The 16,682-nt window shown below is 42.9% G+C and overlaps 1 protein-coding gene and 1 long non-coding RNA gene across 3 annotated transcripts in view; one reads left to right on the forward strand and one right to left on the reverse strand.

The window, feature by feature from the left end:
- Positions 1-15,971, reverse strand: part of GUCY1B1 (guanylate cyclase 1 soluble subunit beta 1) — a 61,362-nt gene extending 45,391 nt beyond the window's left edge. For both annotated transcript variants that reach the window (XM_067551846.1, XM_067551847.1), the window contains exons 1-2: positions 15,859-15,971; positions 15,342-15,415 (exon numbers count right to left, since the gene is read on the reverse strand). In XM_067551846.1, the coding sequence (XP_067407947.1) occupies positions 15,342-15,415; positions 15,859-15,861 (77 nt within the window). In that variant the 5' untranslated portion in view covers positions 15,862-15,971. The remainder of the gene's footprint in view (positions 1-15,341; positions 15,416-15,858) is intronic.
- On the forward strand, positions 8,132-11,521 carry LOC137155610 (uncharacterized). The gene is made up of 3 exons (XR_010920572.1): positions 8,132-8,268; positions 11,029-11,168; positions 11,288-11,521. It is a non-coding gene; the product is annotated as an uncharacterized lncRNA (long non-coding RNA).
- Positions 15,972-16,682: the final 711 nt, after the last annotated feature.

Consider the following 16,682-nt stretch of genomic DNA (forward strand, 5'->3'; position numbering starts at 1 on the left):
AAGGATGGAAAAAAATGCTCATCAGGCTGAATACACTAGACAAAATAATTTCAATGATATAATAATACAGTTAGACATTGGGCATGATTCTGTTTTCACTGACAATGGAGTAAAACAAGAGTGAGTAACAAGTAACTACACTAAAGTCAGTGGAATTACACAGGTGCGTAACTAAAACTGGCATAAGTGGAATCAGAATCAGGACCTATGCGTCATACCAAATGCATTTTTTAACACTTAAATGATACAATTACTATCTGATGTGTTACCTCAGAGGTCATCTATATCTACACTAATCATCTTCCTTTCAGATGTTTCCCTGGGGCACATTGCTAAGACATATCAAAAGTATTGATCTATCTATAAACAAAAAAACCTGTATATATTCTAGATGGTTCAAAGATATTTTAAACATTTCGTTGGGAAAAAATATATAAATTACCCTGAGCCACAAGATTAAATAAAATGGGAATCTGTCCAGGAAACTGACTTTCTGTATAAAGTAAATAAGTGTATTTATAGACTTTTGAACTCAGAGTTGCTTCCCAGTTCTATGGACTGGAGATGAGAATGTTTAATGTAGGCTTTCAAAATAAGATAATCCTAGGAGATATAGTCAATTGTAATTAATTTACAAGCTGCATGTTACTACGTCAAATACTAAAAATACAATAAAGAATACAAAGTTGGCATTATTTTGCTTCCTTTACACAAGTGGACTGAAAGGAATGCTATTTAGAAAAGGCTCTCATAAGCATTTCATCTGTTACAATAACTGATGTATTTATAGCAATTTTTATCCCAATAGATCTCAAAGCACTGCACAATCTCTGGGCTAGAATATCCCCTATCACAGTGAAACCCACAAGATGGAGGGAGAGGACACAAAAATATCATGCCATCATTTCTTTTTTTAGCAGAAATCCACACTGAAATGAACAGGATGTGCCAGTTAAAAATCAGATCTGCCCACCATGAGGTTTCCCTAATGGAGCATCAGCCAAATTGTTCTCTCAGCTGCGACGATTTTGAGGGAGAAGGATGTGTGGCCTTCCAACCATATGGATCACACAAAAGGTAATATCCAGACCCATAGAGAGTCAACCCCTTAATACTATTGATTTGTTATATGAAAAGAATGACTTTACTCTTAATATTCAGGTTGTTAATTAATCTTTGGAATAACGTGAATGAAAGAGTTTCATTTAGGAATTTAACTCACTATCATTTAGTGCCACTTAAGCCACTGCTTGAAAGAAAACCCATTAAATGTTAAAAGGGCTAATGGGGAAAAAAAAAAGATTCATCTATTGGCCTGTCACTAATGAAGATTTCATCCTGAATTATCTTTCAAACACAAATGAAATCAGTTCAGTGGCATCTTTTTTACACACTTATGGCTTTTCCAGAACCATTATGAGCTCAACTGAATCATTACTATGTCTGCCTTCTGCACTATTCTAAAGGTGCCATGAAAAATCAATTTTCCACAACTTTTTGCAGACCACTTCAGTTAATTATATTAATTCTACTAAGACTGGAAATATTTTGTTTTTAATTAGGTCTTATATGATCCAAAATACATACGGATTTTCAGTCTAATCTATAGATAAAAGAGTTTATTCTTTCATCAATGTGCACTGGTAGGAGACAATTAAGAATAATTAACACTGTATATATGCAGTGCCTTTGATCTTTACAAAGCTATTTACAAACTGTATGCCCACACCTTGAATACTGTGTGCAGTTCTGGTTGCCCCATCTCAAAAAAGAAATATTTGAATTGGAAAAGGTCCAGAGAAGGGCAACAAAAATGATTAGGAGTATGGAACAGCTTCCATACGAAGAGATTTAAAAAAACTAGGATTGTTCATCTTAAAAAAGACGACTAAAGGGGATATGACAGAGGTCTCTAAAATCACAAATAGTATGGACAAAGTGAATAGGGAAGTGTTATTTATCCCTTCACATAACACAAGATTTAGGGTTCACCCAATGAAATTAATAGGCAGCAGGTTTAAAACAAACAAAAGCAAGAACTTCTTCACACAATGCACACTCAATCTGTGGAATTTGTTGCCATGAGATGTTGTGAAGGACAAAGTATTCCTGGGTTCAAAAAAGAACAAGATAAATTCAGGGAGGATGAGTCCATTAATTAGTCAAGCTGGTCAGGACGCAACTCCATGCTCTGGGTGTCCCTAAGCCTCCAACTGCCAGAAGCTGGGACTGGATGACAGGAGATGGATCACTCAAAATTGCCCTGTTCTGTTCATTCACTATGAAGTATCTGGCACTGGCCATGGTCAGAGACAAGATACTGGGCTAGATGGTCCCTTGGTCTGACACACTATGGAAGTTCTTGTGTTCTATAGGCGCATATTCTTCCTTCAGCTACACAAGTGTATGGGCACGCAAGGCTGGGGATAGGAAGCAGAGAACCTCTTCCCTAGAGTTTAACAGAATACTAGGTAGGAGACAAGATACCACATTGGCCAGGGCTCAAAAAATCAGTGGTGGAACTCTGCCAAGCTCCACCCATTCATAACTCCTAAATGAGATGCCACTAACAGCAGATTGTGCAGAGCTTCATATTTATTATTATTAATTATTATTATTACTCAGGCCCCATTGTGCTAAGCACTATACAAACATATATAGCATTTGGTTCCCTGCCCCAAAGGGTTTATAGTCTACATAATATAACTGTTCATCTCCTCCTATGTGCTTTAATCAACAGTGAAACTGTTAACAATGTAAATACATAAACTATTGTCAGTAGGTTTCAGAGCTGATGCCCCTCTGTAAATGAATTGGGGCTGTTCATACCTTTGTTAGAGTCTCTTTCCACATCACTGCCTGCAGACTTAGGCAAATATCATTGCATTGTTCTACAGCAAGTTCACTTTGTAAAGGTTTTCTTCACTCTTGGAGACTACTTTTTTAAAATTAAGTCTCAGATTCTAGGGACAAGAGGATCTACAAGGGAACATTACCAGCTTGCCATACTGCCACAAAATCGCTAATTTCAAACAGTGACGAGCGTGATGAGCTTTGGCTGCAAGTATGCACTAAAGGGGAACATATTCTGTTCTCTGGAATATCAGTAAGATCTGCTCCAAAGCACATTCCTCCAAGTCTCCCTGAGCCATCTTGTCGCTAATGCTCCACTCAGACCTATTCCCAACATGGTTTCAACGAAGTAGAAGCGTGTGTGTGTCTGTATATGCATATAAACACACACACACACTTCTACCTTGTTGAAACCCTATTTTAATTTTTAAAACAATTGCAATTAATTGCAAGATTAGAAATACAGTTGCCATTCATTGCAATGTTAATCGCACTGTTAAACAATAATACAATACCATTTATTTAAATATTTTTGGACATTTTTCTACCTTTTCAAATATATTGATTTCAATTACAACACAGAGAACAAAGTGTACAGTGCTCATTTGATGTTATTATTTTATATTACAAATATTTGTTTACACATAGCGAAAATGGTGCCCTGGGCAAACTTGTATTTTGGCGCCTCTGCCCGCACAGGCTCCCTGGGCTCTCCAACCCCTGCTCATCTCCAAGCCTCGCTGCCTCCTCCCTCCTCCCCCCAGTGCTTACTTTGTATTGAAAGATGTGCATAAATTAAGCTCTGAAAGCAACAGCGCCGCCAGCGGGAGCACAGAAGTAAGGGTGGCATGGTATATGGTGTGTTGCCACCCTTACTTCTGCACTGCTGCTGCAGCTTGTGGTGCCTGGCACTCGGCCTGCAGCTCAAGGCTGTCGCACGGGGGGCTGTGTCTTGCCAGTGCCCCCGGCCATCCCACAGCCCTCTGGCCACTCCTGGCTCACCAGAGGCGCCATTTCAGATTATGGTTTGGTGTGAGAGAGCGTGTGTGGTGGGGGAAGAGAGCGTTGTCTCTTTAAGCAGGGCACTCAGGAACCTGAATGCTTTTTCAGCCAGCAGCAGCTGCCGCGGGCAGCACTCACTCCTGAGCCACCAGCAGACACAGCTCAGCTGCGCCTGGGTACGTGGGCGGGGGAGGGGGACAGTGATATTAGCCCCCCCAATCCCTGCTCTGGACAGCAGACAGAGGCAGGCTTCTGGCCCAGAACAGCTTGGCCAGGGGCAGCTCTATGGAGGTGGGAGGGGAGGCAAGTGGAGCAGGGCAGCCCTGCCCTGGAGGCATGGAGTGGCGCCCCCTTGAGCATGGCGCCCTGGGCAGTGCCCCCTTTCCCCATCCCTAAGGCTGGCCAAGCAGGGAGGGGATGGTTCAGGCAGGAGGGGGCCGGGCTCCTCTCTAACCCGGGGAAGGTGGCCCGGCTCACTATAGGACAGGGCCACGATCAATTAGTGCAGCTGGGGTGGAGGGGGAAGAAGACCGCAGGAGTCACCCGGAGAGTGAGGTCCAGTGGCAGCTCAAAAGCGCACTTTCCATGCTTCACAGCTTCGCGGCTGCTGGCCATTGCCCTTACCCCTCCCCTCATGTAAAACAAATCAATAGATTATCGTGGGGGAAGGGGACACAAGACCAGCTCCGAGGAAGAGGGAGGCATTTCAGTAATCTGCATGTCTGGTCTGGATATCACGGAGTCTTTTGTCCCCGGTCACTTCCTGCTCACTGTCAGAACCGGTACCTCCTTCCCGGCCCAGCCCCGTCTCCAGAGGTGTGCAATTAACAATCATTAAAAAATATATATATGTTAATTTGTTTTGAGTTAATCGCATGTGTTAACTGTGATTAATTGACATCCCTAATATAGATATGTATATATATTCACTCAGATATATACATATATATGCATATACAGAGAGACGTACACATATAATCACGCAAAATACTACATTATAAAATTATTAATAAGGTTGCAAAGTAAAAAACTCAAAAGTTAGGAAATACTAGAATTAAGTAACTGTGCAACTTTAATTCAGCTCCCTTGTGCATATGTATTATGACACTGTCTTTAATTACACGACCACATACTATTTTTTCCATAGGGCCCCTATTTTTTCCATTCAATCACTGAGTCTATATTCAATATTCTGTTTTCCCCTCACTACTCAATCTGTGACTCAAGCCTTATTTTTTGACTGTATTCAAATTCTGCTCTGAATAAAGTATTATTAATTTCCACCTGGGTCCTTCTATGGGTCAGCACTATAATATACGAGTGCTTCCCAAACATTAATGAATTTATCATCACAGCACCCCACTGAAGAGAGGGGGTAGTACTATCCCCATTTCACAAATGGGGATCTCTGGCACAGAGAACTTATGGTCAAAAGTTTCCACTAATTTTTGGTGCCCAATCTGGGATGTCTAGGACTTGATTTTTAGAATACTTAGCATTATATGGCACTTTATATGTTCAAAGCCCAGCTCCTGTTGACTTCAGTTACAGCTGTGAATGCTTAGCACTTCTGCCAATCAGACACACAGACAACCTTAATTCTGGCATTTCCTGACTTTTGAATGCTTAACTTTGAAACCTTAAAAATGTTGGGGGGGGATTTAACACCGTTTCTGTGTGTTATTTCCTAGGTTGTTAAAAAGTCAAACTGAAAGCAAAGTGCAGGCTCATACCGTAAGATTTTAAACTACACAGCTTTTCTTTTGCTTTTCTGTTTTTTTCCTCCCTGAACAACTTTAATATGGGTTGGGCCAGTTGGGGCTTGATTCTCACAGGATTTGCCAACACAGATAATTGTTTTTTTTTCAGAAAGCTCAGCCCTGGTCAATAAGGAGGTAGTCTGAAAAGAACACCCACATACACAAAAAGCCAGATCATTGTATTTATTTTGTAGGCTGTCACCTCTCAAACACTGCAGAATTATTTTATGATTTGCTGTTTATTGGAGCATAAAAACAAAGCACGTTTTACTACACTAGAAATTCTCAGGAAATGATGTGACTTTCAAAAATACAATAGGTCCCATATGTAATAACAAAAATTACAATAAATATTTTTAAATAGAAAGCTTGTTAGAAGTTGCAACAATTATTTTATACAATTCTGTGCTACAGCAACTTCAAACATAGAAAACAGATCAGATTCTCTGAGGGTGAGATTTTGAAAAGTGTCTAAATCAATGGAGGATATTTTCAAAAGCACAAGTGGCTCCACTCCCACTGAGTTGCAGTGCCTAACTTTTAATGGGAGTTAGGTACCCAGCCACCAGTTGTGCCTTTAAAAATAGTCCCCAAAGGTTATGGCAGTCTGACACTTCTCATTATAAGAACTTAGGAGCCAGAGGAAAGGAGGCGGTAGACTGGATGAGGATCTGGGAGGAGGGGAAAACTGGGATTATATGGGGTCAAGGAGTTGGTGGGTGATGGTGTGGACTGGGAGCGCAAGGGCGTGGCCCAGAGGAATGAGACTAGGACTTGCTGTGCAAGGGGACTGGGAGTGGGATAAGAAGCCTGAGCAGTGCAGACTAGGACTTGCTAGGCGGGATGTGACGAGGAACCAGAGTGGGGCAGAGAACAGGTTGGACGGGAAGAGCCAAAAAAAAATCCAACTTGAAGGAGAACGGGTAGAGGAGTCTGTGCCCACTAGAGCACACTCTTCTCCGAAAACTGGAATGGAACCTAAGATTCCTGAGTCTCACCATCCCTCTGATGTCAAAAAATAGCTGTGAAATACACAGGCATCATCCCCATCTAGAGGTAGACAACCTACTACTGCTATCAGTTACTCCATTAGCTCAAATGGCAGAGGTCTGTGCAGAGCATCTAAAAGTAACAATCCTGCTATTGATCCATGAGATCACGTGACAGAACTTCTGGTTTTTTCAGTTTGCGTTTTTAATAAACTAGGAAAATTCACACAAAAATATATTAAAAGAATATTATTAAGATTGCAAAGTCAAGTTCTCAGAAGTTAGAAAAAAATCATAATTAAGGCTGCATGTGCAAGTGGGCTTTAATTCTCTCCCCTTGTGCAATCTTTAATTACATGATCACCTACTATTTTTTCCACAGGTCCCTTGCCTCATTCAGTGGACAGGATGGACTTGCTCTGGGAATGAATCAGTGTTATGTAGTAAAGAGACTTGTCTGTAAGACTCCTGCTTCATTTTTTTTGCAGAAGCTGGAAGTCCAGTGAATGAGGCAAGAGATTTATGTGAGAGAAAGGATGGTCTCATGATAAAAGCAGTTGAATGCTGCCCCTCGGGAATGATATGCTATCCCTGCCTGTGCTGCAGAATGTGATATTAGCAAGTGAGTAAAACGAAACTTTTTACAGGTAGTCATGAATGCCTAATTTGAGACATTGGAACATGATCTGCAGAAGTGCTGAGAAGTGCAGAAGTGAGATTATTCACAGCAGTAATGGAAGCCAATGGAGCTGTGCTTGAACACATAAAAAGCTATATAATGTTAAGTACACTGAAAAATCTGATCCTACGGGCCTCAAATTTGGCATCCAAAATTAGTGGAAAATTCAGACTTTAATTTCTCTCTGTCTCAACACCCTATCTGTAAAAAGGCGGTAGTACAACACCCTCACTCCCAAGGGTTTTATGAAAATAAATTAATTAATGTTTGTGAGTCACTCAGTTAATATAGTGATAAGCATATCAGCCTATGAGGAAATCAATAACTCCGTCTTCAAGGCAGGATTTGAATAATGTGCAGCAAATCAGGTTTGGGCCACACACCAAACAATGAGAAGAAAACAAAACATTGAATAGTTGCTCGTTAGGCAAGCACCATCTGTCCCAGGCACTGAATGAGATCATATAATTAAAGACTGTATCATAATCACAAGGGGGATAATAAAGGTTACACAGACAACCTTAACTCTGGCATTTCCTAACTTCTGAGTACTTTGCAACTTTAATAATGCTCTTACAGCATAGCTTTGTGTGTGTAATAAAAACTGCATTTTGTCTTATTCTTTTCTGCTTATGCATTGGTATATATTAAAAAAGAATATGTTGGGTTTTACAGCTTATTCCTTACCTCAATCATTTCTCTGAAGTGTTCACAGCTGTATGTTGTTGAAATTATCATGATATCAATCGTGAGCATTGATTGTTGTGACATGAGGGTGCCCTACCCCCAACCCACACCCACCTGCAGACAATCCATCAAGGCTAGCCAGGCACACTGCACTTTTCACTAGTATTCACACCCTAAGAGAAATGGAATTTCTCTTGAGGGCTCCAGCCACAGCGCAGAACCTCTGCAGCCCTCCAGTGAACAGAGAGAAAACTTGCAAGATTGACCTGCAGTTCAAATGCTCACTAAGCTCTTTAAGGTAGGACTGTCTTTTTGTTCTGGGTTTGTACAGCACCTAGCACAATGGAATCCTGGGCCATGACTAGGGCACCTAGGTGCTACTACTACTGCTTATAATAATAATAATTAATAAATACACTTTGAAGCTTTTTCTTTTCTTCTTTGCTGCTGTGTGCACAGGACTCCTGTCAATATTAATAAAGAATTCTCCATTCTGACTGGCAGTAGATTAGACCCCTTTTTTAGTGAACTCTGTAATAAATAATGAATAGTCCAACCAATTTTCAACTCAAACTCCAGTTAAATAATGAAATAGCAGTTTTTAGGATGAAATTTCAGGCACAAACATCAGATATGGGGAGGTTTGGGGGCTTTACAACTTAGCTGTGAGACAGCACTGAAAATATGAGCTAGTAGATTTTTCATGGGTCAATGGCAGAATGGTAACATTACCACAAAACACCTCAGGTAAGATCACAACAGTTCACATTGGAAAGCTTTTAAACATTTGTGGGGAGGAGCGGGTTGGTTTAAACCTTAATTTGGGGTTAGCTGTAACTTGGATTACCGCGCAAAGGACTATTAGATGAGGAAGAACCGCTAATAAGCAGGTTACCCAGACCTTGTGTCTGGGCAAGCAGAGGCCATACATCCATTTATTTCCCCAGCACACAACAGGTTGGCAAAGAGGGGCAGGGAATTGCTGGAGCCTTGGATCCATGCCAAATGCAGAAGCAAATTATTACCCCTACACAAACCAAGGTGGGGAGCAGGGAGGCAACTGTGGCTCCCGGAGTCACGGTAAAACGTCACCACTTGCTATATACATAATATGACACATGCTTGCACTTAGATTTTCTTTTCTAGAAGGTCTAGTATCATCAGATGTTTAGCAGCAGACTTTTGAAGTCAGGACAGGCTTCAACATCTGGTCCATTCTTTCTATACTCACCAGGTCATGGAACCTGGTTTTATGGGAGCCTCTAGCATAGAAACAAAAAGAAGATGGAGATTTTATTTGAATAGCTTTCTTTACCTTCAGGCAGCACTTGACTAAATTTCACAAAGCCAGATCTTTCAAGACCTGCTAGATGGGAAGAGGATCACTTATTCTGCATTCATTTTAAAATGTAAAAGATCTTGTTGTGGTAGTGAAGGGTTTTGCTGTGTGTTTTAACAAGACTTTCAAAATCATATTTTTTTGGAAATATCGCAAACTGAAAATGTCACATATTGAGGGTCAAGCCTGGCCAAAAACATGATGGAAGACTTAGCACTAAATTCCTGAACAACAAGCAAACACATACCTGAATGCGAAGATAACCCCATGACAGCAAAGGGGTAAATCCTGATGAGCTCATTTGTTTCTAGCAGCGAGTAATTAGACAAAAGTGTAAATGACCACACCGGATCTGGAATGGCCTTTTACATGTAACAATGACAAAAATAAGTAGTCTGAAATCTAATCCTCTTTTGAGCAGGGGAGGAACACACCAAAAGCCTCTAAATTTTAAAAGGAACTAGAGCCCTAAGTATCAGTTTATTTTGCACGAAAAACTTTTGTCCCATATCCAGGATCAACTTCTTCAGAAAAAATTAATTGAAAAAGTGTTTTACAGTGGCAAGCATGACACAGACCATGTAACTTTTAGTAAGCAAAGGAAAATATTATCTAAGAACATCCTTACTTTATTCTAAGGACAATCTGCTGCAGCAATGTCCATCCGCCTCATGGAGACTTTCCCCTATGTGAACAACATCTCTCCTATCTCAACACACAGAGCTGAGTCCATACAAGAAGGGTGGAATGACTCCGAGCCAGGAAAGTGTTGAAAAATCCCAAATTCTGAAATTTATGAGGACCAGGCAGAGAAAATTTACAAAGTAGAAGTAGAATTAACTCCCATAAATATTAAGGTGGGGAAACCAATGCAGGCGGTATAACTCAGGATTACATTCTGTCAACCAGATTACAGCCTTTCCATCCTTTTTCAGGGCTGCTCCACCTCTGATCTTTTTGTATTGAATATGTCATGTTGGTTCAGTAAAGCAAGGTTCCAGGGTTTTTCTGAATTTGGGAGAAGGGTTAATTATTATTTGTTCTTTTGTAGTTCCAGTTCCTACCACAGAAAGGATGTGGACAAGTTGGAGAGAGTCCAGCGGAGGGCAACAAAAATGATTAGGGGCCTGGAGCACGATTTATGAGGAGAGGCTGAGGGAACTAGGCTTGTTTAGCCTGCAGAAGAGAAGAATGAGGGGGGATTTGATAGTAGCCTTTAACTACCTGAAACGGGGTTCCAGGGAGGATGGAGCTAGGCTGTTCTCAGTGGTAGTAGATGACAGAACTAGAAGCAATGGTCTCAAGTTGTACTGAGCGAGGTCTAAGTTGGATATTAGGGAAAAAAAATTAATTAGGAGGGTGGTGAAGCACTGGAATGGGTTACCTAGGGAGGTGGTGGAATCTCCATCCTTAGATGTTTTTAAGGTGCGGCTTGACAAAGCCCTGGCTGGGATGATTTAGTTGGAGTTGGTCCTGCTTTGAGCACGGGGTTGGACTAGATGACCTTTTGAGGTCCCTTCCAACCCTAATCTTCTATGATTCTATATTTAAAATCAAGCCATATATCCACTCAAACTATGACAGTAGTGTCATCAGTTTGTAATCTAAATCTCAACAAAACCTACTTCAGTTGCTTTATAAGTGTAGTTTAGTGTCTCTTTGTAGAATCCCTTGTTCTGTAAAAAGCATGTTATGTTTTGAGTGTATTCTGTTTTATAGGTGGATGCAAAAGGAGAGACAGAATCTTCCTGAGAGTTCCACTGTGCATCATTTGCATGTCTCCTTTTTCAATAACCCAAAGTATGGGGCTGATGGTAGTTGCAAAGGAATGTAAAGGAATGTTGACGAGCTGTTTGAAGGTCAGGAGTGGAGACTTAAATTGTAATTGTCTATGCTTTGATGATAACGGTGGCAGCAAAATGTCACTCTTATAGCAGCATCAAAACCTCATCGATGATCTCCTCTTCCATTTCTATAGGCAGAGCTTCATTCAATGGCACATTTGATCTTGATGAATCCAACAAAAACGATGTTCTGCATGCTCTGAGATGAGCACAAATCCTTTCAATTTACTACTTAATAACTCTTCACAATGTATACATTTTATTTTAGAATTATCTCTTTTCATTAGTTCAGTCAATTCAATCAACTTGTTTTCTGCCACTTCTCTCAAAGTTCAGTATAAAGTCCATATATTGAACATTAACCACAAGTTTGCATTACTGATCAGTAGCTTTCACATTTACTTTAGAGTGAATGAGAAATCATCATGTCATCAGTCATTAGTTCAACATGGAGAAAACTGAAGACTAAAAAGTAAGATGAAATGGACAGTTTGATATAGGATCATGTTATCAGATGTTCTGTCCACCTTGCAGAAGTCTCTAGGTTCTAGCAAATCCAGCCCCACTAACTCAGAACTCCACTCACACCACTTTCTTCAACATCCAAAGATAACTGAGGTCAACAGCTAGCTATGGCACTCTTCAGTCATCAGTGATTACACCATTGTTGGTCTCTGTTCTGTATCCTTTTAAATGTTTCCTAAAGGCCTAATTGCTAAATCAAAAACCTTATGTGAGTCTGCCTACTCATGTACAGTAAAAGATCCAACCTGTTCTGCTACCTATTTATGTTAAGTATTTCTTTAAAAACTTTCATCGTAGTGTGATGCACGCACCACATGGCATGCCACTGATGGCCTCTATCTTGCTCTCTAAATCGGTACAATCATGATAGTCTCCTCCAGTGAGATATAGAGGTGTTTGTCCACTAGTTAGTGCTACTCAGTGCGGCACTAACTTTCAGTATCAACCCTGTTGGATTTTATGCAGCTTTGCATAGGGTAAATCAGTATCAGACATGTCTCTCTATCTTCTTCTCACAGATCACACTCCACATTACGATTCTACATCATATGTGATGTATCGTAGTATTGTTGGGGCTGTGAGGTAGTAAGACTCCATCCAACGAAGCTATTTTCCTTTTGGCCTTGGAGGTACATCCTGACACAGCATGGTGTGCTGGTGCAAGAGAGCCAATGTGGTTGGCTGAAGAATGGGATTGGGAGCCAGGACCTCCTGAGTTTTCTAAGCACAGCTCTGCCATTGACTCTTGTGTGGCGCTGACAAAATATTTATCTTCACTTTGTATCTGTTTCTCCAAATTGTAAAACAAGCATGATAATCCTCATCTATCTACCTTGCAATGGTATTGTGAGGATTAATGAAATAGTATTTGTGTAGCATTTTGAAGATATAAAGCACATTATGTAGGCTAAGTTTTACCAACAGAGTCCCACTCCCTGCAGCAGGTTCGTGTGTTAGGGTGCTAGGCTTCATAGATTCCCCGAGATCAGTCTCAAGTGTCAGCTCTTTTCAGTGGACATTATGGGCAAAAGGACTGTAATTTCCAAAGGTGTATTTTGCAAGGAGATCTAAAGTGATGATAGGCGGCTGTATACCGAATGTCCCTTATATTTTTTTCATGCATTCACAGATTCATAGATTATACAGAGGAAACATTGTGATCTAGCCTGACTTCCTGTATTGCACAGGCCAGGGACTTCCCTGAATTTGAGTCGGATTTCATTTATCCCAGTTTCACATTAGTGTCATTCCTTTGATTACAGCTGAGTTGCTCTTAACTTAAACTGCTATAAGTGAAAACAGAATCAGGCCTTATGAGTGCAAAAACGCACAGGGTGGCCCTGTGTTCAGTTATTATATGCAAGAAAAAAAACCAACTCTCAGCCTCACACGTAACTTACAGCAAAACAAAACAAAACATGTTTTGGCTGTTATGTGGCTCACAACAGATCGCAAAATACAGCTTTTAGAATACTGGTAGTGCAGCCACATTAATCTAAAATAAAATTACTCAAAATAACCACAGCTATCTACAATGGGATAAGGAAATAAATCCACAAAAATAAATTAAAATAATACCATGAAAATTAGAGTTCTAGTTGAAAGGAGAATTATACTCCTAAGTAACTGAGGTAAACCTAAAAAATCCCACTCCTCATTTAAAATAATACATTGTGCACATATATTACATTCTGTTTTTCATCTGCTTTTCTAAGGTCAAGCATTACCACACTAAGCCCAGCGCTAAAGAAGAAATTTTTACAGGGCAAACTTAAAACTATGAATGCAGAATATGTCATGTCTTTTACCCATTTTTCCTATGATTTTGGAAAATCATATCACGTTATACCATTTTTCCTATGATTTTGGCTATATATCAAAGCTTCTGTATTAGTGTTAAACACAGGTTTGTTCCTCACAAACCAACCCATACTTCTGTCCAATCCAGCAGTGAAATCATCATTCTCTATTTTTGACATAATTATTTCCTTGGAAACAGATTAAGAGATTTAGCCTTCCCTAGAGGATCAAGCAAAAGGAGCTGGGCTCAAGAAAGCAATAATATTATCTTTGATAATATTAATAATTTAATAATATTATCTTTATTATATTTAATACAATATCTTTGATAATATTATGGTAATATACAGGAAAATACTAGCCATCTTATACAGTATTCCTTTTTTTGTATAAATGTTTTTCTTATTTCATGTTCAGACCAGTGTGAAAGTCACCTGTTAATGTCAGTTTTATATAGTATTCTGTGTTTAATTAAAAAGGTGTAAACTACCAATTCCACTTGAATTCCTTCAGGAATTTGCAAGAGATTTAATTGTTGTGTCTACCAAACAGTGATCTCACACCAAAATGTTAGTATAGTCTCCCCATGTGGTGTCCGAACTCCCTACATACACAATGTCTATTTATTACCTTATGCAAGAGTCAAAATGGGACCACATTCAGGATCCATGAGCAGCAGAGGTTAATTTCTAACCCTGGGATAATTCCATTGAAATCAAAGGAGGGAGAATGAGTCAAACCCCCAGCTAGGGTGACCAGATGTCCCGATTGAATTGGGACAGTCCTGATATTTGGGGCTTTGTCTTATACAGGTGCCTATTACCCCCCACCCCATCCCTATTCTTCACACTTGCTGTTTGGTCAGTCTAGCCCCAGCTGAGCTAAAATGGAGCTTACCCTGGCTGAATATGAAAACACTGTGCTAAGCTACAGTGAGAAGTATACACCTCTGTATAATTAACAAATTATGTACTTAAGTTAAAATGCAAAATCCATCACAAGTCCACATGCAGAAATGTGCAGGCAAGAAGGGCGTGTGCAAAACTTCCAGGGCTTGTGGACCATTGGGTGTGCGTGTTCACAGATGATTGCGTGTATACCCTGACTTGGGGGCTTATGCAATTCCTGCTGCACACTTTTGTGGATGAATATTGGAAAAGGTAGGCCTGCCTTATGGGAACCACGTTATCTGTACTGTACACTGGGGGGGTTAAAAACTCGCACCCTTAACACTTTGTTTACAAACAAATCGCTACATTTTGAAAAGAGTACCAATAAACACTGTCTCCTTACACTGTACACATACCCCTGCGGACACTGCACTTAACCTAGTCCAGCTGCCGCTGTGGGAAAGAAGCGAGCGGTGGCTGTGGGCCGGGATGTGCGGAAGCCCCCAGGGTCGGGACTCTCCCCCCGGGAGCTCAGCCTGGGATCAGCGCCGGAGGCTGCTGCTGCTGCTGGCGCGTCTGCAACATTCCCAGGAGCAACTGAACTCGGCTCAGCCCATTCGGGAGCCTGAGCGCGTGGAACCGACCCGGCTCCTTCCTTCCCACGAACCTGAGCGGTGCCGCTCAGCCGCTGCCAGCGAGCCGCAGCCCTGACCCGTCTCTCCCGGCTGCTGCGGCCGCCTCCCGCCCCGCTCAGGAGCGTGGGAACCTGGCTCTGGGCTGCAGCGCGGAGCGGCCGGGCGGGGAGATCCCGGCGGGGGAAGGGGCCACAGACCGCCCAGGGCAAGATCCCGGCTGCTGCCGCGGGGACAGCGGGGCAAGGGCCGCGCCGGGCTCGGGGACAGTCGGTCGGCGATGAGGGGCAGGGGGCGGAGGGCTGCCGGTGTCTCTCGCGGCGCTGGGGGGCGGCACTTACTTGATGTCCTCCCAAACCGCGGGGCCGTAATTCCGGATCACCAGCAGCTCCAGGGCGTGATTGACGAACCCGTACTGCGGAGAGGGGGCGGAGGGGGGAGCGGGTCAGTCGCCGGGGTGCGAACAGGGGGGAAGGGGGACAGTGGAAATACGGAGGAAGGGGGGAGGAAAGACCAGCCCCCCGCACATGCATGCACCCCTGCTGCGTTGTGGGGCTGATCATCCCGCGGGGGAGCAGATCCCCTACCGAGCATCGCCAACTGCATCCTGCCCACCCCGCCCCCACGACGGAGGGCCAGCCCCAGCCTGGGCCGCCTCCCCCAGCTCAGCAGCCCGCGGACAGCTGCCGTCGAAGGGGTCTGCCTGACCCGCTGCACCCCGCGCCCTGCCCGCTACCCCGCGCCCAGCCCTTCTCGCCGGAACGTTTCAGCCTCCCTCCCCGCTATAGCCGCGACCGTGGTCAGAGCAGGCGCGGGGGGGGGGGGGACGGAGCCCCCGGCAGCCGCCGCGGCACTCACCATTGCGCGGCCACTCGCTCCCCTCCTCTCGCGCACGCCCCCTCCCCAGCTGCCGCACCCGGGGACCGCACCGCAGCCGCCGCGCCGCTCCAATAGAGCGCAAGGAGAGCCGGAGAGCGCTAGCCACCGCCACCCCCGCTCCGCCCTGACTGCCACCTCCCGACAGCCAATCCGCAGCTCGGCCCCGGGCTGCCATCCAATCAGAGGCAGAGGAGGGAATTCGGCTGCTCCTAGGATGCTGCTCGGCCCCCCCCCCCCCCGCGGGGGGAGACAATGGGAAGAGAAGCTGGAGGGGGTGGGGTGGAGCGAAACCCTTTGCAATGGGTGTCAAAGGCAGCAGCTGTTGTAATGTAACAGCTAAAGATCATGTGTGGTAGGCAGCAATGGTTGCAATCTCCTTATTTTTGGTTACTGTTCTGGGTAGCTGGGGTTACCTGGTTGCTTGACTTGTATTAACAATAGGCCAGGCCCTTCTATTCCTTGGCTTCTCCAGCTCATGCATGGTAAATATTTAACAAGTGTGGTTTCTCTTGCTTCAGTCTTCTCCACACATCACATTATTAATGCCATCATATGTGTGCATGAGAGAGGCAGAGAGAAATGAGAAACAGAATGCATGATGGCATGACAGGACTTAAAGGATTTAACCACGTGTTTGGGATGGCTGCATTACTCAGGAGAAGGGCTACAGCTTTTCCATGGAGGTCATGGTGGCTACAGAAATCGAATAAGGTCAGTGAAGTCTTGGAAATGGCTGTAAAAACACATTTGACTAGTCCCCCAAACCAAGTGGCGTTACAACCTGGCACATGGGTTGCATTTGC

This window comes from Emydura macquarii, unplaced genomic scaffold, assembly GCF_026122565.2.
Source record: "Emydura macquarii macquarii isolate MOO-44397 ecotype Brisbane River unplaced genomic scaffold, CSIRO-AGI_Emac_v2 contig_1363, whole genome shotgun sequence".
In the NCBI taxonomy this organism is placed as follows: domain Eukaryota; kingdom Metazoa; phylum Chordata; order Testudines; family Chelidae; genus Emydura; species Emydura macquarii.